General features: G+C 31.5%; 1 protein-coding gene across 12 annotated transcripts in view; it reads left to right on the top strand.

Annotated features, from left to right (window-relative positions):
* The window catches only part of LOC124356897 (protein turtle-like), a 503250-nt gene extending 480319 nt beyond the window's left edge, over positions 1–22931 (top strand). For 5 of the 12 annotated variants that reach the window (XM_046808179.1, XM_046808181.1, XM_046808176.1 and 2 more), the window contains 5 exons: positions 1361–1441; positions 2993–3178; positions 9621–9848; positions 11683–11764; positions 18085–22931. In XM_046808179.1, coding sequence (XP_046664135.1) covers positions 1361–1441; positions 2993–3178; positions 9621–9848; positions 11683–11764; positions 18085–19147 — 1640 coding nt within the window. In that variant the 3' untranslated portion in view covers positions 19148–22931. Of the gene's footprint in view, positions 1–1360; positions 1442–2992; positions 3179–9620; positions 9849–11682; positions 11765–13163; positions 13222–16443; positions 16484–18084 lie in introns of all 12 variants that reach the window. The other 7 variants (XM_046808188.1, XM_046808184.1, XM_046808180.1 and 4 more) reach the window with 5 other exon arrangements.
* Positions 22932–23268: the final 337 nt, after the last annotated feature.

Here is a 23268-nt window from a genome sequence, read left to right as displayed (position 1 = left end):
ATCAAACTTTGAAGAAGTTGTTATAAAATAACTGAGTTATAACATCAACGCCTTTTTACTGAAATGTTTATACATATTGTGTTATTTAGAGGGGACAACAATACGATTGGGAAAAAATTGTTTTGTGAATGATATCTAGTCAATGATCATCAGGTCATGTTATTGTTTGATAAGTTTCTTTAACTTTGTAACAAACATACCTGTATTAAAAAGGAGTTTATGTTAGCAAAAACATGTTCAGCACAAAAAAGTTGTTTTAAATCTGGATGTTTATATGTATTTGAAAATATGTTGGTCCTAAAATGTTGGTTCAAAACCGAAAATGTTATCTATGTCCAAATGAAGTATTTACTATCCAACAATTACATCAATATTTAAAGAAATTTATTCTAAAGAAAGGGAAGAGGAATGTTTAAAATTCAAAATGAACACAATTTCAATCAGAAAATAATTAATGGCTAATTTTTGTTTTGTTTTTTTTTATTATTATTGTACACTTTTTATTGTTGTTAATTGCTCATTTTTTCTGTATACCATAGCAATAACAACTCTTTTTTTACATAAAATTTGTTGGTGTAATTTTTTTATTTAGCTGTTTGCAATTTTGTTTAAATTGATTTGTACAACATTTGTATGCATGAAATGTTAAATTATTGAAATTGTGAAATCAATTTCAATAATGTTGTTGTTATACTGCATGCATTGCTTTGAATGAATGACATCTGTGTATAGTTTTGCTTAATGTAGAATGCATGTTCCATAGTAAAATATACTAATACAAAAACTCGTCTGCAGACACTTATTTGTGAATATTTTCCAAATCTCCCTCTTAAGAATCAGGTGGGTGTTCAGATGGCACGGTACTCTTTCTTGCACCTAATATTAGCATTAGGATATATTTCTTCCTACTGGGTTTCTTTAAATACCAAGAATTAGTTTAACCAATATCATTATCTTCTTTATCATGACAATTTCTACTAAGATCTTATACTTTCACATTGAAGGTAGGAAGGGGAGTTGAGTTTAAAAAAATAGAACTAGACTTTGTTAAATTGTAACCGCACAATTTCAAAAGTCGCGGTGAGTGAAGTTTTTAATATGTAAAATAGTGCTCTAAATTTTCCTCTGCTCTAGAGTGTAATGGTACAACCTTTCTGTCTAATAGTTATCATGTAGCACTCGCTTAGTTAGTTAGTCTTGCACCAGATTAGTATATTAGGTTTAGTCAGCGCACAGCATCTCGTCTTGCTCACCTATTGCTTCTCTGCACGGTCACTCTCTTGAAATTCTTCTTTCGTTTCCGGGTTTCAGTTAACTTTTTGTTGCTCGATGGATGTTGTCATTTTATGTTTGTTTGCAGACGTGTTATATTCTAGTGTTGTCATATTCCCCACCGATTCGACGGGCGCTACGCTCTATCCCCCTATCTTTAGGCCTAAAGGTATGTTAACCCACTTTGTTGCTCTCTTCTCTAAAAATGCCTAACGAAATACTTTCTGCTTGACCTTGATTAACTTTGAATCTAATCACTTCCCGTAATCTTTTCATTTGCAGTAATTACAGATCTATAAAACAGTGTTATATTTAATTTAAATACCCATAGAGTTCCTCCACCTTGTTAACTTCTAACATTCTCATTATAACAGATCTCTTATCTGTATTACATTACTGTCACTCTTCTGTAAAAAATACTTTTGGGTTCACATTATTAAATTGTTGTGATGTGACATCTTCTGTACAGTTATTCTTCTGCATTCTGTTTATAACTATCCACTTCAGATTTTTTCCTCTCCATCCTTACAGTCAAAGTTAGTAACTCATTCAATCAGTGTTATATTTCTTAGTACATTTGAAATAAGTGGAGTTAACACAAATAGCTGCTTAAACTCAATCTTTCATTGTCTAATATTCTTGGGTAAGTTTTTATTTCTGCCATTAAGAAGAATTGTAAGAATAAGTACGCTACTTGTATTTAATTGGACCAGTATTGAATTATTGAATACAACTCTAAAACATGACAAACGTAAAGATCTACCCTGTAACTTGGAATGCAATACCCCAGCTAATGCAATAATGTAGTAGACAATGACAGCAGCTGAAATCAGTGTGAACAGAGATACAACTGCACATATGCAGACATATCTGAGCCACTATATTTAAGGAATAACTGTGTAAGTAAAATAAATCATGTGCGGCATGAACCACTCATTACTCATAAGTAATAGTGCACTTCATTGTAGTAATTTATTTTTAAATATATGTTCTGCAAAAGTATTGATGAAATTTGGTATGATTCTAAAAAGTGATATATGAGTCATTTATGAACTATGCACAGTGAACTGAACACAAGTTTTTGCTATGTTCAAAGTCATCAGTAAATGACTAAATGGTTACATATTTGTGACACACTCAAATTTAATGTGACCTCTAATCTGTGGAAATATTTTTAACTTGTGTCAAGTAAAAATCGCATTAACTGACTGCCTTAGTTAGTACACTGCCTAATTTATTAATGCTTGAGATTTGAACATCGCTATGGGTGGTTGAGTGTTCTCGTGAGTCTCAAAATTCCAAATTTTATCCTGTAAAAATTGTATTCAACTTTATCCAACATTGTCTTGGAAGTATTAAAACATCTTATAGATACTAAAATTACTTTTGAAACCTAGGACTCATGATTTGGCTTGTCTATCTTTGTCTGTATGTTTGCAAGTGTCAGTCATGCTCTGTGGTTAAAAAAACTTGTTTGAAAGTTATAACAAATAACTAAGCATACATGTCAATTTCACAAACAAATCGTCTACAAAATCTATGTAGGAATGTCCTTTTGTTATTATAAATTTTGTTCTCGAACATTTTTATCTCAATTAGAGCTAAGAGTGAGTAATTGAATCTCTTGAAAATTTAGCGCTTCAACACCTTCTAGCCAAACTGCCGTACAGATATATCTCCACGTAGAGCAAGTGATCTGATGACAATGTTCTGCTGACAGGTCCACGTCCAGGTCATCCTCGTAATCTAACTGTCACGGAGGTCCACAATGGTTTTATCATCACGTGGCAAGCTCCCCAGGACAAAGCCAATTTAGTGCAGTACTACACCATCAAGTACCGCACAGATGGCCCATGGAAGACGCTCAACAAAGCACAAATCCGAGCCGAAGAAACATCTTACCTGGGTAAAATTGTATAGTTTCATTATTCCAATTATTGTTTGAATCAGAAAAATTTGTTCTAATCTTTTTCTAGTGTCATTGGACTAAACATCTTGTGAATATTATTTGTAAAGTAACTACAAACTCATAATTTTTGGTTAGCTTATAATGGAAAGTTTTTAAACAATGAATTAGATACTTTTTTTGAATTTAAAGTAAAAAATGTTTTAGTCCTATTTTGACAGTTTATTGACAACAATAAATATTTATCATGCTATAGGTATATTCTAAAAATATTTTATTGCCCCTATACTCTCTACAGTCTGCAAGAACTATTTGAAACGCTTATGCTGCACATAATAAATTGTACTAATTAATTAGTTAAAATTGTTCAGATATCCAGAAAAATAATTTGTTTTTAACCATTTGAAGACTAAACGAATATATTCATTCTAGCAAAAAATGTTATTCATTTATGAGCCAAATTTGCCTAAAAACCTGAGGATAACAATTGTAATGTTTTTGAGGTTAACAATATGTATCTTTATTCTATTAAAGATATTATAGCATTTTTGGTTTCCAAATATTTGGAATAGATTCCTTTATAAGAAAAAACTATAACAATGTTTTAGATACTAAAAGAAGTACAAATAATTTTACTTGTAAGAAATTTTTTATTTAAAATCTATGTATTATAGACTTAGAGCACAAGTACACAAAATCTGAGACAAATTGAGAATAATGCAAAAAAACATGTTTCTATGGATTTCAACAAATAACGGTAGCAGACCGACCCGCACTCTCAGTCAGCTGGGAGTGAACGTCAATCAAAGAGAATTAAAAGATTCACTAGGCACCCATAGGGTTTTTTTGCACAAAGAATGAAATTATATTTAGTGAAACTTCAAACAATAAAAAAAAAAAAAAAAAAACAAGATATATACATCATTTCAAACGATGTCATATCGACTATATATAGCAGTTGGTCTTATTCACATGGATATCAATCGATTATACATAGTCCGCTAGTCTTTTTTGTGTAGTTATCTAATGGCAATGTATGTTGGTTGGTCTCTGAACAGTTAAAATTTATTATGATTATTAAGTTCTTGAGGTTAGATTTTATTTATTTAGTACAACATAGTGTCTGAAATATTGTTTTGATACTTTGAATTATATATTTCCCTTAAAAAAATCTTTGTTCATATTTCATGGGTTTTCCTATTTCATTCATGGATGTTATAAATGAACTACAAAATATCTTATCATCTATTAAATCTCTCGAGGCCACAATTGAGATATTGCAGAAGGATAATGAGGAATTACAGAGCAAAGTATCATATACCGATAAACATGGTTCAGTGTGTCTTAACTGTTTCCCTCCACCATCAGATTGTGACTTAACTAACAAACAGTGATTTCACAACTGTGGTTTATAAACGCAGGAATAGTAAAGTTTCTGAGTGCGTAAGGAATGCAAGAGGGTTTGCAGAATGTAACCTGCTCACAGGATACATTAGAGACATGTAATCCATTTGACATACTCAGCTCTACAGATGAGCAAGAAAGTATTTGTCATGATAAGGAAGGATCTGATAAAGTAGAACCAATGGAAACATAAAAGAATGTTGTTATTAGCTGACAGTCACGGAAGAGATTTAGCATGGAACTTAAACAAACATGTAAAGAAAATATGAAGCCTATGGTTTTATCAAGCCAGGTGGTCGTGCTGCCCAAGTCTTGAATCAACATAACATTGAAGGGGAAAAAAGTTAAACTCTGATGATATTTTAGTGATCTCCTGTGGCACAAACGATGTAGCACGCAATGAAGGTAACACAATGATTGACATTTGTAAGTAACAGGTTGAAGAATTATAAAAAGTCAAAGGTTGTTTCTCATAGACCTACCTAACAGATATGATTTGGCCAGCTGGTCCTGTGTTAATGCTGAAACACGAAGAGTCAATATTGAGTTAAAAAATATTGTGTGATGGACTCGAAAATGTAACTTTGGTGGAGGCTAGCAAGGCGGATAGACAACTTCATACAAGACACGGGATGCACTTTAACAACAAAGGAAAACAATGGCTTGTGCAGAAGATCTGTGAGGCTGTAGCAAGAATGGACGGAGAGCAGTCAGTATTCGAAAGAGACGAGCGTATCTTTGCATGGAGGGGAATCTGAAGAAACATACAAAGCCACCTGAAGAAGAGGAAGAGCATAATTAGAACATTCTTCAATACCAGCACAGACACTGAGTTCTGGACATAATGGTTTTTTAGACAAGTGAGAAACAGTAGGCTAAAATAGTTTAGTAACTGAACATAAAAAAGTACAGTTTTGCACAAATAGGTTTTTTATTTTTTTTTAAATTATTCAGGGTCTGGATGGTAAGATAACACTTTTAGAAAGTTTCCCTGGTTAACTTAAAAAAATTAGATTTTATTTGTATATCGGAGCATTGGCTAAAACAATTAGAAATTAGTTTAACATTTCCAGTAGGTTATCGCTGTGTTAGTGCCTTCTGCAGGAATGAGAAATTAAGAGGAGGGACAGTAATTTTTGTTAAAGATTATGTTCAGGCAAGGTCCCTTGATCTGGGAAACATTGGTGTGGAGGTACATTTTGAAGCTTCTGCAGTAATTATTGACAATTTAAAATTGATAGTGGTTTGTTTATACCATTCCCCATCAGGAGATGCAGATATTTTTCTTGATAACCTGGATAAAATGCTGTCACTTTTAACTCAATATCCCAATTATACAGTGGTAGCGGTGGAGACGTAAACAATAAATTTAATATAAATAACTGTACAAAAACAGTGAAACAATTTCTTAATGTACTGAGACAAAACAATTTTTATTGCCTAAATTCAGCTGCAACACGGGGTAAGAATTGCCTGGATAATATTTTTATTAACTGTGCTAGACATCAGTTAGAGTTTTGTAACTTTTTTGATTTTCCATACTCGGATCATGTTGGTTTGTTACTTTGTATTAATTGTATAGATTTAAGTTTTAATAATTTAACTTGTATGCAAACAGATTATCTTAAGTTTGTATTACCTAACTCTGCTGTGTTAGATTTAATAGACAGCCTTGTCTCATTTGACTGGAATAGTCTTTATCTCAAGTTTACATATAAAGATGCAAAACCAGATTTTTGAAATGATATTAGAAGTAATTTTGAGGTTCTTACAATTTTTTATAGTCCTAAAAACAAGCTGGAACCAGTTCTTCCAGACAAGTAAATAACAAGTGGTATACCACTGACCTTGCAAAAAATGAAGGAAAAGTTATTGTTTTTAGGTAAACTGAGAACACAATAACTCTGTAGCACAGTTGACAGTGTTGAAAAAGCAATATAAATATGCAATTAGTGAAGCCAAGCTTAAGTACAATGCAAATACAATTGAAAAAAAGTAATAATAAATGCAAGGCCGCATGGAAAAATAATAAATAATAATAGTAATAGCTCCAGACATCACAAAATTAAATTACCACCAGATACTTTTAATGATTATTTTATCAATTGTGTTAAGGAAGTTAAACAAAGCATAAGTAAACCAAGCATAAGTGTTAATGAATTAGTAAATAAGGTTAATATTGATCATAGACATTTTGAATGGAAATTAATTTCTAGCGGATGATGTTATACATGCAACAAAAAGGCTTAACAATACAGATAGTAAAGATATATACAACATCTCTAATAATTTATTAAAAAAATATAATACACACTATTGCTGAACCTCTGTCATTTAGTTTCAACCAGTGTTTAATGGAAGGTGTCTTTCCAAACAAATTTAAAAAAATCAAAAATATGTCCGGATTTTTAAAAAAGGGGAGCGGGATGAACCCGAGAGTTATCGTCCAGTATCATTAATCCCTATATTAGCCAAGCTGTTTGAACTGATAGTATATGATCAGGTTAGCTTCTTCTTTGAAAAATAATAACTACCTACAATTTTCTCAGTTTGGATTTAGAAAGGGAAGATCGACAATTGATGCTGTGGACAGGCTGGTAAGAGAAATCCTTTTTGACATTTGAAAATAAAGCCTTTGCTCAGGTTACTTTTTGTGACTTGAGTAAGGCTTTTGATTGTGTAAATCATGATGACCTTTTATTGAAGTTGAAATATTATGGTATTTCTGGTACACCTCTAAATTTTTTTTGAATCTTATCTTAAGAACCGTTTGCAGTCAGTTTCAGTTAATGGTTGAAAACATCCAAGGATGTTTTTGTTGAATGGGGAGAGTACCTCAAGGATCTGTGTTGGGACCACTCTTATTTTTAAATTAGCATTAATGATTTGCCAAACTCATTAAACACAAAATCATTTTTATATGCTGATGATACTACATTCCTAAATACTGCCAATAATGTGAATGAACTTAATTTACTATCTCAAGCCACTATAACAGATGCTGCTTCTTGGTTCAGAACAAATGGATTTTTGCTCAATGAAAATAAAACCTCAAAAGATGTTTATTTTACGTTAAGAACTATGGACAGCAATAATATTGACAAGGATAGGGTTTCCAGGACTAAATTTTTAGGAATCTACATTGATAATAAGTTAAGTTGGCAGGCTCATATAGATTATATATCCTCAAAATTATCAAGAGTTATATATCTTTTAAAACAATTAACAAGTTGTGTACCAAGTCACTATCTGAAAACAGCTTATTATGCTTATTTTTCAATCAGTTTTTCGATATGGTTTAATTTTATTTGGCAACTGTTCTAGGATCGATGAAATTTTAATTCTTCAAAAAAAAAGCAATTAGAGTAATAACAAAATCAGATACAAAAGCTCACTGTAGACCTTTTTTCACTAAATTAGAAGTGGCAAACAATCATAAACTTATATATATTTGATTTGATTACTTTCATTTTGAAGAATCATGACTTGTTAAAATTTACAAATGAAATTCATGACCACAATACTCGTAACAAGAATAAGGCAGTAATTGAGTATCACAGACTAAGCAAATCTTTATCTAGTCATATTGTATTGTCTATTAAAGTGTACAACAAGGTTATTCACCTTATAAATGAAAAATTCAGTGAAGATATTTTAAACACAAATTTTATAAAGTGGTTACTCAACAATCCCTTTTATTCTTTAAATGAATTTTTTTTACTGTCTGTGATCAATTTTTAAACTAAGAATTTATTTTTATACTGTGCAACTGTACTTAATTATTTATTAACGTTTTTATTAATAAGTGTTTGTCTAATTTTATTAATAAATAAATTTATGTTTTGTTTATGTATGTATAACTTATATTGTTTCTATTGTTATTTTGATCTCTAGTTTTCATAGAGATTAAGTTGTTAAGATTTTATTAAGTAATACATTTTTAACTGTTTTTTATTTATTGACTTATTTGTTGTAACTTTAAATATCCTTATATTATTTATTTAAGTAGGTTAGTGACATGGCATTACTGCTCAATATAAATAACTTTGTCAATGCTTTTGTAAGCCCTGAACGACAATAAAACATATTCTTATTCTTATTCTTATTCTTAATGTTTTCTCATTTTTATTCACCTTTAGAATGACCGATACGAGTAAGGTAGGAGTATGCCACATCACATGTCACAAACACGTATCATCATTGGGGTACCATAAAAAAATTTCAAGTCTATAGCTTATTTCATTCCCCTGTGGATAGTTAGACAGACAGATAATCATACAAAACAATTTTTACATCCCTCGACAGACAAAAGAGAAATTGTGTCAGCCTACTGAGTGATACATTTCAATGAAGCTCAGCGTTAATTCCATGGTTGTACATGCACCATCATAAAAGTTATTCTTGTGTTTGTAGAAATAAAGTTTCATTAAAAATTTAAAGTCGATAGATGAAATATTTCTCGAGATAACTTGCCCACATGATACATTCACATTTTTGTTCATCGAGTTAGACTTTCATACGAATGGTTAAATAATAAAAGCTCTAGTCAAGTAGGGAAGGTACACCAACAGAAGAGTGCATATACTATTAACATTGACTTTCCATTTTATTATTTTTCTCTTTACTGTATAAATAAGCTACACGTGTTAACATGTCACATGTTAAAATCTCATATGATGTATTGAGCTTGTTTAAAAATTTATTCTGATATTATTTTGTTGCCGTCATGGTTACCCAGAGGATCGATTTCTGGTAACGCTCAGCCAAATCCCATGGAGTGACATTCTCCATCATCGAACTAACTCAATGTTGCCCATAGAGAAATGAAATTTCAAGAAAAATTTCAAGTCTATAGCTCAATTTATTTTTGAGATATCTTGCAGATAGTCAGGCAGACATGACATTTATCCACCCTCTTGGCTTTATTAGCATTAACACTGAGCCAATCAATAATGTGGCATTTATATACCTAACTCTTAAGTCTAGCATACAAAATCTTTGTGTGAAAAAGGTTTTATGAATCATTGTTGGTTACCAGTGAAAAACCTGGTTGGTGGGAGGACTTACTACTTCCGAGTGCTGGCCAACTCGGTGAAGAGTTATGAAAGCAGCGAGGAGGTCAAGTTCTCTGTGCCGGCCCGAGTAAAGCACAAGGCCATCACTGCCGGTGTCGTAGGTGGAATACTGTTCTTCATTGTCGCCATCATACTCTCTGTATGTGCCGTCAAGATATGCAACAAGCGAAAAAGGCGGAAACAGGAAAAAGGTAACAAAATCATTGTGTTCTTCTATCCTTAATATCTAATTCACATGATGAGTTTTGTCTACGATAGGTAAATATAGTACAGTATGAGAAGATGGCATTTTTAATAATTTATAATACTGCAGTAACATTAAGGTATCAATGGGTTAATACTTATTGAATATAAACTTATCAAAAATTAATTTATTCAAACCAAAATATCGGTATATAATCATTTCAAATCATAATCTCAATCTCAAATCTAAATTTAAACCTACAGTTTTCATATATGGTCTGGAGACGCAAACTCTGGGAAGGGGGAAAACAAAACATTTAGTCTCTTTAAGAAAAAGAACGATTTCTACGAAGGTTACTAAAAAATTAGTATGTGACTACAATAACTGACAATTAACAATAGTATTCATAGGAAGTAATTAAACTGTGAAAGATTTAATGGCAAGAGTAATACCAACCTATTGAAGTTGCTAATAATGGACATTTTAATAGCAGATCTCTGCCCTTTTGCAGATAATTAAACATACTTTTTGTGTCTGTAAAGGGTAAAGTTCAGACCTAACAATAACCGAATTATTGACATCATTTTCTGCCATAAATTAAAACTTTTCTGGATTTTTTTAGATGATTTAATGTTTTAGTCATAACATGCTTATAAAAAAAGTTAAATTTATGGAATCAAAGAATTTATAATAAAAAATCACCGGCAATATAACAAAAGTATATCACTCCTACATAGCATGGCAGCAGACCTACTCCAAAGATTGGTCTTAGGACCAGTTATTTTCAACTTCGTCATCAATGATATCCCAAGCTATCTTCAAGACTTTGCCCAGAACATGCATAATGCTAATAACATATCCATGATTCATATATAGATCTAAATATTGCTAAGCAATGTTGTCAGAACATTGAGATAAATGGTTAATTCAGGATAATCTAGTTTTATCACAATAGACACTTTCTTCGTTCATAAAAATCTCCTCTAAAAATTCATCCAAAAATGTATCTAGTGCAATTCTTTACAATCACTTACTTCATAAAAAATGTGTACTATGGATAAGGTACACATTACCAAAAGTGGCTTCCAATTGGTTTTATTTATAAAAATTGAACAGCTGCAACATGTTTGGTCTACAACTAGGGTCAGCATTCACTACTATGAACTTAAAAATATTAAATTCCTATCAGAAAGAAAACGAATAGTTGCATAATAATATATAGCACTAGGTCTAATTTTGTTATGTAGGAAAATTTATGAACTAACATATATTTATTTGTTATAACAGAAACAGTATAGACCGGCTTCCAGGAGCAGTCAATTATGACTTACTGTCATATCTCTTAAGCTAGACTTTTTTAGTCAGACAGTATCATTTATTTTAATACTGTAGTAATTTATAAAAGATTTTACAAAAAGTTTCATTTGAGTAGCTTTCAGTTTTAAAGTAGCCTAAATTGATACAAATGACTACTGGATTGCAATAAATTAAATATTATTAGTTTTATATATATATATTTTTGTTTTGTTTTGATAACTCAGAACTTAAAAATAACATTATCCCGGATAATTGTGTCTCTAGTGTAACACATTACAATTTACACTATGTTTCATTAAGTTACTGTTTTTAATTTTAGTAGTAACTGATATTGAAAAGTGCAAGTATACCATTGTCTTAGATTAATACAATTTTTATTTCAATGAAATTGATTTTTGAATAATAAAGTGTGAGTGACTTTGCTAATTCCTTCACTGTTTTCACGGTATTAACGCATTATTTTTTAAATTTACCGTGGTGTATTGTACATTAAATCAGTCCTCTGATGGGATCATGTGTTACAGCATACAACATGGTAGCTTGCCGAATAACAGACGCCCGCAATGGAGGCCAGCCCCCTGGTGTGAGCCAAGTGCCTTTGAAGAAGTGAGTTGTTTGGCGTCATTACTCCACCGACTTACACGTTCACAAAATCTTCAGTCCACACCCAGTTTGTTATCTTGCATTCAAATGGATTGAAGTATTTCCAAATTTCAAGGAAAGTTAAAACCAATGAGTTTCAATAAGAAACCTCTACATAAATATATTTATTGTGATATAATGGAAAAATCTGTTGTTAAATTACAATTTTTTAACATTTTCTATTGCACATCTATAGGAACATCACTTTGAGAAGCGAGTGATCTGCAACTTCTTGCAAGCACATTTTCAGTTTAAACTATTGTAAAGATGTGTTTACAAGAACACTTTCACTGCCAGTCCACAAGGTTGTGCTCTTTATAACTATGGGAGATATTTTATCACTTATACTACTGCAGTTTATTGATAGTTTAATTACTTAGATTACAGGAGTGATTTGTCAGACGCATAATGTGCGAAACAATATCAATTAGTTTACATTTTTTTATTTCTTTTTATTGTATTTATGTTAAAACTGGGTGTGGAACAAGTATATTCAAGGATTCTTCAATTATTTTTGAAATCATTGTCAAATTTGTAGTTAAAAAACTGTAGTTACGATGTGAATTATTCAATTGTTGATTTTAATGTTAATTTGTCAATTTTTCTGTACATGTGTTCCTCCCTTAATTAAGAGATGTCTGGTTTGTAATAAGTATACTGAAGTATTATTATTGATATAATTTCAATTTGACTTTCATATTGTAAAAGCAGAATGATTTTGTAGCAATTTTGAAAAACTATTATAAAAAACTTCAATTGAAATAATGTTACTGTTTAAATTACTGTTTTAATAAGGTGGTGAAAGCTTCTCTTTGATTTAAAAATAATAGATCATAAAGTTTTAAAAATCCAAAATTAGTTGTTTGTTATTATAATAAATTTGAGCTAAGTTTAAAATATCAATATAGCCTCATTTTTCATGCTCTCTTAACACTGCTGTCCTTCCTGGGCTAACGTTTATACAGCTCTTCTTTTTCTCTTTAAGAAGAATTTGTTATCATTAGATATTTATATAACGTTGGTTTCTAGTACACTTTAACTTGTTTGGAAGTAGAAAGCAGGCAATTTCTCAATCTTTGGTAACAATGCATTATTATATTAGTTTAAATTTTACAGAATATAATATTTATTATTTTATTTAAAACTATTATCATCAGGAAGCATGAATTATTACTTCAGACATGTTTCTATAAACTAAGTATAGCCTGTATGTTTCATTAGTTTGTAGTTATTTACAAGTGTTAGTATTAATACTTTATCTCAATTCCATTAATATTTTTCTTTAAATAACTGGTTTATATTATTTTTCCATTCCACAATCTGTAAATCATGATTTCATTTCAATGTTGTGTATGTCTTGTAGGATTGTTGAGTCCCGAACGTATCGAGATTTCAGCCTTGAGCTAACGTAAACAAACACAGTAAGCACAGATCCGTACGCTTGTGTTCTCGCTTCTCACTAACTGTCTTTCTCTCTGTCTCTGTCTCTCTTCTTCCTTCCTGTCTCTGTCTCTGTTCAGCTTCTCTAACCTTTGCACCTTTCCCTTTCCTGAACGCAGCTCACGGTTAACCTACAAAAGAGGATTCATCTAAAAGTTATTCAATTTTTGTATTAAGTTGCAACAGATTAACACACTCACCCCACATATGAAAACTGTCCACATTAGCTGAGAAAAGTTCGCTCATGCAAGAAATGGTAAAATGATACTTCTGTCATTACTTTAGTAAATGAGAATAATGGAATAAATAATATTTGTAATGAATATTATGAATAATATTTATAATAAATATTATAAATCAATGAAAACTTTATATTTATGCAGAAAAAATGTTAACCTACAAATTTTTAATTTTGGTGCTTTTAGAATACGTTTGGAAATGCAATAATAATTTTTTTTAAGTTTCTAAAAATGTTAAGATTTACTTGGCTGTCTACAGTATGATATAATTTAAAAAGTAAATCCTTTGTATTATTCTTACTAGTGGCAGTTAGGAAGTCTCTAGAGTAGCAGACCAGTTTTGGGTAATTTGTCTACTATATGTTTTTTTTATATATAATCATACTACAATTTAAGTAACAATAATCAGTGCAACAGTTTTTTGTACAAAATTATTATCATATACTATTTAAAGTATCAACTCATATATGCACAGGAAAAATAAAATTTGTAACTGAAATCATTTTTGAATGTATATACATGATTGTGATCTTGTACCAAACTTTATTGATTATATAAGGCCTATTAAGTGCAAATATAATCCTTTAAATTATTTTTTGTTTGTTTGTTCTCTTGGGAAAAATCTTTCCATTACACTTAGTCCTAAAAGGACCTTTGTGCCGCTGCTGGAGTGGCAGGATATTTAGAATGGGTAAGGTTGGGGTACGGGCCGCTTCATGTCAAGATCCATAAGGAAGGATTGTGGGCATTTTATCTCAGTCATGTCATCTTGGAAGAAGGGGAGGTCAGCTCTGTAGCAGCCTCTCCAGTCAAAGTGGGCATGGGTGGTACTCCGCTTTGTCTAGGCTAGTAACATTGAGAAAGCCCCACCAAGAACCCATCAGCTACCCTTGTACCCCAATATCTCAACATTCATAGTTAGTGATCTGCCACTGCGGAATATCCAAAAGGTTGCCCAGATTTAAGTGACATATCGGTTTTGCTATACCCAGTGTAGGTTCAACTGGATGGTTTAAACTGGCTAAAAATTAACCCTTTCTGGGGAGAACTCTCTGCTGTGCTAGCCTTTTTCTTTTGATTCCAAGTTCTGTAAACTGAAAACAGCACATAAAGATATTAAACTGGCCTTCAATTTATAGTAGTTTCAAAAATATTTTGTCATGAAATCACGAGTTAAAATAAAAATTTAAATTAAATGTTGCTGTTCATGTCTTGTAAAGCCAATAATAGCATCAAAATACTTAATTATATAAATCTGTCACTTTCATCACATGATCATTGTCCGTAGAATAAAACCAAACATGCTGCTGATTCACAAACTCTGTTATTAGAGGAGTATATAAGTTAAGTTGCATTGGCAATATTTTCTTGTATAACAAACGTAAAACTAAGTGCATGTTATTTTGACTGAAAATCACATCATTGACACTACTAAGGCTAACATAAAATTCAGTGTCTTTATGAATTACTGTAATTTTCTTGGTTCAAAATTTGCTGAAATTCTTATTTTTTTATACAGTGGTTGTATTTTTTTAACTCATTTTCTGTCTGAAAAACCTTGTTGAACTAATGTTGAAATCTAGCTGTAAAGGCAAATAATATACCTTAGTGAACTGATAATTTGTAATAGATTTTCTGCAGTTCTAAGTTACATTCTGGTAGTGTATCTAAAGTTGTATTTTAAATAAATACTTTCTCCAGTATATGAAAAAGCACCTCACCCAAGTTTGATTCCTTTGACATAATCAAACTTTTACTCAGTTTTGGGTTGTCGTGAAGCTGCTATCCTCGAGCTTTGGTCCGTTGTGTACATACTGTACTATACCAGCACCCACGATGTACGGATGTACTGTACAATGTATGCTCTATGTTTATGTGCTCCTAACTCGTACGCATATTGATGTACAGCTCAACATTACCCTATTGCTAATTCGTTGTACAAACAATTGTCTGCAATGTCTTACCTAAATGTTTGTTTCAGATCTCTTGTAACATTAACTGTAACATAGTGAAGTATTAGATATAATTTAGTTTTAATTTTTTCAGTAAATATATGGTTCCGCTCTCACGTAATTTTGACCTAATCATGCAGCAAATTGATCAGTAAATAATAGAGAAAATTAAATACAGCCTTTAAGGGAAAGATATTGCCCACAGCAGTAGTTTGTTCATTCATCTATTCAAAATTATACTTTTACATTCAAAATATACTGCTTTATTACATTTAATTTAAAATGTGATTTAGTTAACATGTTACCATTCAACAAATTTTTTCTGTGAAAATGCAAAATTTATTTTTGTATATTACAAATTTGCCTGAAATAACTTATATGTGTAACATTTTTAATTAAATTTTAATTAGTTGATGATTAATTAATGATAAATAATATTATTTGAACAAATTAATATAAAGCCTTATGTATTTTACAATAAATTTTAATCACAAATAAAATCATTAATGTTTGTAGAACGTATAGTATGTTGTGTTCTAGTCACTTTTCACATAGTAAACATTTAGCACATCAAAGGCAAGTTTGCTATCCTTTTGTAAGATTTAGAATATGATGTGTGAGTAAAATGTATATTATTTTCAATTGTTTCACGAGATATTTCCAGTTTAGGTTTGAGTTGGCACATATTTCACAGTGCAAACAACCTATACACTGCTTGCTAGTAAAATCATTCTGCAATTAGACTATATTTAAGTTAGTATGAAATGATGGGCACAACACGCTGTCTCCTTCTTTTGTTCTTTAAGTTAATTAAGTTTTATACAGTTGAAGCCAACAATATTTATATACAGTTGTTGTAAAATGATTTTACAAAAGTAATATAGAAGGGAAGAAGAGCATGTCGTGCCCGTCAGGATAGGCTAGGTTATATTACATGATTTGACATTAGGCTAGGCTAGTGATAGTCTACTAATTGATTGTGTGTTGTCACTTGCTGGCCGCAAAATCGCAGGACTAAAGGTGAAGACTATGGCAGCCACTGTTGATCACCGGTACCTATCTCACTGTGCATGCTCCCCTCTCCGCAACCTTCGTACATTATTCGTTTTCCTTGTTTATAGTCTTAAATTTGAAAATCAGTGAAAGGGTGATCAGGATAAAGGTTGGATCATCACAGAAACACAATTAAATTTTTTTTTAACTTATTCAGAGCAGTCAAATTCTAAAACACTAACATTTGTTTGACAGGAGGATGTATATCTATCTGGTAGCTCATTTTATCATAGCGATGGTTAAGACACGTGACACCATAGATATCAAGAGACTGTTTTATGATTTTAGCACAATTATCAGGCTATGATTTAAAGATATCTGATTTCAATTTGAATACCAAAAACTCTTGTTCAAATTCGAACAAAAACTCTCATAAATTTATTAGTGAAAGAATAACTTAAGAATACATCCGCCACTAAACAAAATAAGGTAATGTACTCTTGACAGGAAAATTGAATCATTATTGATATTAAGCTTTGAATATTGAGCATTATTGAAAATTTTAACCATTTTTATTTCAGTTATGTGGGTCTGATATATGTTCCTTGAACACGAAAGGCCTCACAAAAGTAAAATTTAATAATTATTGGAGTGTTTGTTATTAAATTAAGTATTATATTCCAATAAGAAGAAGCTGGTAGAATGTACTGATATAACTTTTATTTGTGTGTCTGACATTTTTATGTGTATCAAGATGAAAACACTTCAGTCTGAAAATAGATACCATTTGATATATTTAACTTTTTTTATGCCCACACATTTTGACTCACCAAAACTAGTATACCTGATAATCAATTTTTTTTTTAGAGAAATTCCTGTATTGGTATCAAGAAAAACAAGTTTGTTTACTTATAAATCGCAAGATAGAGGTTAAAATTTTAAATCTTTTGTTGTGTTCCATACCTTTAAATGTTCATACCCTCAAACTTATAATATCAAAAATATAGTTCAAATAAATAATGCAATAACCCCAAATTTCAGTTTTTTATTTGCAATTGTACAAATGATATGGGGAAGATGTTTGGAACCTCTGATGTTTGAGATAGGAACAGAAACTTGTTGTATCCAAAACGTTAACAGGCAATTAAAGTACTTAACAAATAGATTCCAAAGAAACTTGTATAATTTTGTACGACAAATTAACTACATTGTTTATTTTATAAAGTTTATCAGTGCGAAGGTTGCTCAGTGAAAGCATGCCATTCGTCAGCACCGCATGACATTTTATTATTTTTGTGTGTTGTATTCATCAATATTTGTTTAAAAGTCCTTTCATGTTTTGCTCTATGAACAATTAGCTTAGATTAATTAATCACTATGTGTGTAAAAGATTTAATTACTTTATAATCATCAAAACTTTGATTACATACAATTCTTAGATTAATGTTTCATTTGATTAAATTATTAAACTTTAATTAATAGTTCTTATTTTTAAAATTCATTTTCTAAAATGGAGTGTTATTAAATCTAATTATAGTAATTTTTGAACTTCTAATATTTTGTGTATATATTCATTATATTTTGTGTTCTTACTGCAACCACTCTCATTAAAACTCTAAAACAATATTTAGCTCACACAATTGGTTGTATTTTGTTATAGACTTGGACAAAGCAGAATACCAAGTTTGAATGCTCTGCTGCGAGGGGTTGTGAAGCGGGTGACTCGCCCCCCCTCCCCTCACTGGGAGGCGGAGTTCTACCTGGGGGGCACTCGGCGACTGGGACGCATCTCCCGTGCACCGGACGGGCGCTTCGTGGTGGTCGACTCTGCCGCTAACAGTGTGTCGTCTAGTAGTGATGACGGTGGCTTCCTATCTCGCCCGGGCTTCCGCAACCGAGCATCTTGGCGGCGCCCTCTGGTGGGTTACCCAAGTGATCTCAGTCTGCGGTCCAGTGCATCAGGTGATAGTCTGGCACGCACCCCTCTGGCCATCGTTCCTACCATCTACACTCCACGAATAACTCCGTTCCGAGCCAGCAGTCCGGCGGCATCGGTCCTGTTCTCTCCTGTGTCCGCAGTCTGGTCACCTACCTACTTCTCCGACCTGAGCTCTGTGCGGCAGCCCAGCTCAGCGGAACGCACACTACGCAGTGTCCATGAGATGTACAGCCAGGAGCTGCCCAGCCTGCGGGCTATCCACGAGGAGAACCAACGCACATTAGGGCGTGGCCGAGGGGGGAGGGCGAGACTCCCACCTCGTCATGCCCGGCACGCTCGCTCTGCCCCGGAGCTGGCTGACCTCACACAGGAGACCTCGCCGGAGAGTAGATCAAGCAGCAGTGGTTTCGGATCCAAGAACACTTCGCAACGGACTGGATCCAGTGGTACCGGAGAGTGGCGGCTGCCTCCCTATCGACCCCCACCACCCCCTCCTGTCATCGGACATTGGTTAGAGTATACTTCGGAATTTCCCAGTCCCACACATTCAGAGATCAGTCACAAACCGTTGAGTGTTGATGATCATTACGAGTTCGATCCTGTGTACCCCATTTCTCCCACGCCCACTGAAATGACTCGGACGTTTAACTCTGCTCACCACATTCGAACCCCTAAATATGATAACATCGAAGCGCGTGTACAGGCTATGAAAGAGGAGTTTCATGCATTCAGAGAACGACAAGCACGCAGAAGACAGAGCGAACATCTTGAAAGTGTATGCTGATATGGTTTAAATACTTTGTAAGTTTTATTTTATTTTACTGTTTCAGTTTTTAATTTAATCATTATGTCCTAATTATAACCAAATAAATGATAAAATACAAAAATTAATTAACTTAAAAGTGTTGTAGAGTATTAATGTCCTTGAGACAAACTTTTTTCATTAATGAATGAAAAGTGCAAATTTCAGTCAAGGACTTAATTAAGCCACTATTTTAAAATCAGTCACATTTCATTAAAAGATATTTCAAAAATATAGTAATGAACTTCAGCACTTTGAGGATAAGGCCATCTCCGAAGTATAACCCTAACAGGATTTATTCTAAATACTGTGGCTTACTAGACTGCTCAAGATCTGTATGTATAAGTAGCACAAAATAGATTATGCTTCAGTTCGTGTTTGTTACCAATTTTTGTGTATGTATTTCTGTTCATTGCACTTAAAGTAGATAGTAGTAATTATTTTCTACAGTGACAACGGAACAGTTTACCTTGTACCAAGCTTAATTTTTGGATCAAAATCAGATGTAGACAATTGTGCGTCACTTTGGTTTTCAATAGTTTTGGTGCGTCAATAATTTTTATTTCCATTATTTTAGGCGTTATTTGCATAAAAAAGTTTTAAGTCGAAAGTAAAAAATTGTGAAAAGGAAGTAATAAAAGTTAAATTACAGTCTTGAAATTTGAAAAACAAAATATTTTATAGCACTAATTTTTGTTTTTAATTATTAAACTTAATATTTTTTTAACTTACTTTTATTTATTTATACTACTCTTATTTCGGCATGACATTTTGTTTTAAAATTTGTTCTCAACAGTTTTGTTTTCCTGTTATTGCATAATATTATTTAATTAAGGTCAAAATTAATTAACAGTTGCTGTAAAACTAAACTTTATTTCAAACAAAACTCATTACACTTTGATACAGTAATAAATGAAGTAAACTGGTGCGAGGTAAAAGTGATAAAAATTCTGTCCATATGTATGTTTTTTATTCTATTTAGTTGTGTACTTTAATAATCAATGATACAACGAGATGGACTGAGAACTGAGATCGTTACGTCAGTGTCAACGTCAACGTCAGCGTCAGCGTAGTGCGATTGCTAGTGTAGACTGACTTTTGTACAGGACTCCCGTGTCTCGGAGCACTATAGACTATTATACTATTATACATTATGTAATATTATACATTATAAAATACCTATAAAGTTAAGTTAAATGTAATTTATATAAATATGCATCTACTCCTAACTCACTCTGTTTCTTGTCCTCAGCTGAATCGGTCCAATGTTCTGGCGTGTTAACCGGGTCGATTGTAAATTTGTCACAGACTTGGTTCAATTTTAATCGTTTTGTAAATATTTTTAATGTAGAATATAAGTACGGTAATATTTTGAGCAGGACCGATAAATCAAAAATGAATACCATCGCATAAATAAATATACAGAACTATTTTCCATTTTGCAAAACTAGGCCTAATAAGTATTGTAAATAAATTAGTTTAAACTAGCTCTATGATAGTTTTCTCTCTCTCTCAACTCTTTTTTTATCTAATGTTCGGCTAAATTGAGTATCCTCGGGCTCTTATGATGTTGAGATACTGTATAAGGTTTCCATGTTCCTCGAACAAGTGAATCACAAAGGCAAACATATTTGAGAAACACAAGCAATATGGGTTTTGTGTCTAGAATTGTGATATTAAAATTTAATATTTTTCTTTATATACTGTACACTTTTAGGATCTAAGCAAAATGTAAACTGGTTATTATCTAGAAAAAATATATATATAATTGTTGAGTTGTTGAAATGCTGTCAAATTATATATATTGATCGGACCCCATCAAATTTATTTTTCTTTTCTAATTTGGATCAAAATAAGTAAAAATATATAAATATTACCAGTAAAAGATTGAAGTTAGTGTATGTAGTGGAAGTGAGCGACCGCTTCAGTTGGGCACAACGTAACCACAGACTCGCGCCACGCCACGCGACCGGACTCCGCTCAAGTGTGCGCGTTCAAACTGCACAAGTCAACATTTTTTATTATTAAAAAAACTAAAAACATTGTTTTTCATAAGAGTAACTGAGGACCTATGTTCAATAATAGGTAAGGAAAATGAATTCTAACGCTTTCGACAACTGTGCATCTTGTATTGTTTATTTTTCCTAAGAAGTTACATTGTGATTAAGGTTTTAATTTTTATTTATTGAAGCATTGTAATTATTGCATTATTAGATAATAATTGTATTTATTTTTGTGGTGAGTAGTTAAAGTCCTCGTTTATTAAGTGATCAGGAAACCTACTGAAAATTGTGTTGTAAAATTTCAAATAATAATAATAAATAGCAAGTGCATATGAAAAAGAACTATTTTTAGTGAACATTAATATTTTTGTTATACTGTCACATATTTTTGAAACACTTTCTGTAACATGCTCATAATTATTCAATCTGTTCAGATTGGCATTAGTATTATGGGATATTTTTTTGTATAAAAGAGTAAAATATTTATGGGTCATGAATTATATGCTTATTTATAACTATTACAAAGTACCAACTACTATCCAAACAACATATTTGTGTTCCAATAAATTTTCCGTCATTGCAGAAACTGGCTGAGGACCAAAATATACTTCATTACATAAACATAATTTTTGGATAGGTTCTAGTTTGTTTTATAAAATCAATTTTCTATAGCAAAAACGTTTATTAATAATTTAAAATACTGGTATACCCACTTATTTATAGCAACCAAGGAGATTATGTTTCAAGGTTGCCTGGATACTTTTAAATGTATTTATATGTTTGTGATTAAAATGTATATTCAGGTAGAAAAATGCAATGAAGAGAAAACTCTGATCACTTAAAACACAAGGACTACTTGAGTAAACTAGATGATTAAGTTATTATGGATGGGTCCACCTCCAAGATTCTAAACATACATGGCAAGTAAATGAATAAGTCAAATAATGTGCAATTCAATGATATTGTTTTATAAGTACAAAATATGTTTTATTAGAAGCTAGATATTGTTTTGTGTACATATTAATATATTTTGTTTCCTGTTTGTTGTACTTATTGTATTTAAGTTTGTATTTTATGTTTCTGATCATGAGTCAAGAAGTGGACGTTGTTGGTTTATTTCAGAAGCCTGTTGCTATGATTTTCTATTTATCTCAAATCCACACCAACACTTTATTTCTATATTAATTAGTAGAACAATAAAATGTTCTTGTTACAAAAAATGTTATCTGTTTTACAATGGTAATAGAATAAATATTTGGTACCAATAGCTAGCTCACTCATCTTTTATAATTTATTCGACCATTTTTGTTTGTCTAAATAATTATTACGAAAGATGTTTTTCTTAAAGGATTCAAACTTAAGATTTTTTCATATATTTATTAAATTCTAAAATTCAACTTTATTTCTAAATATTTCAAACAATTCTTCGTAAAAAAACAGAAATGTCCAGGAGAAAATCTTAGCAACAAGGACATGCCCAGACTGTTATTGAGTTAAGACTAATGTTTACAAATGTTTATTTTTAAGTATAAAACAAGAGATTTTTATCATTTTGTTCCAAATGATCTCATTTTATTTTACATGACATGTTTTTATTGTTGTACAAAACATTTTATCGGTTTAATTAATTCTTTTGTAATTAAGATAAATGGCCTACATAATAAAGTTGGATTTTGTTTGTAAACGTAATTATTTATTTTCCAAGTTTGATAAGAGACTTTCAGTGAACAGCAGGATGTCTAATAAACGAGAGTCATGTCATGGCCACTGAGCTTTATTTACCTGTTATATTCCTTATTTACTTGAGTTATTCACCTGGAATTAATGTAAGCTACTATTTTACTGAGGATGTGTAAGTAAAAACTAAAATATTTAGCTTTATTTTGGAGGTGTAGTTATTTGGATAATTTCATTACATTACTGCCTACATGTACATTAAACTATTTATAGTTAATCATTACTCTGGATATGTGCATGTAGAGTGCTCGTAGCCATTTATTTAGGAATTATCAATTGTAAGTTGTGCATAAGCATTTACCACAGCAAAAATAAAGGTCTTGAGATGAATTTCTTTTTGTAATGTTGAAGTCATAGCTTTAT

This window comes from Homalodisca vitripennis, chromosome 3 (genome assembly GCF_021130785.1).
Source record: "Homalodisca vitripennis isolate AUS2020 chromosome 3, UT_GWSS_2.1, whole genome shotgun sequence".
Lineage (NCBI taxonomy): Eukaryota > Metazoa > Arthropoda > Insecta > Hemiptera > Cicadellidae > Homalodisca > Homalodisca vitripennis.
This window is presented reverse-complemented; position numbering and strand designations above follow the sequence as displayed.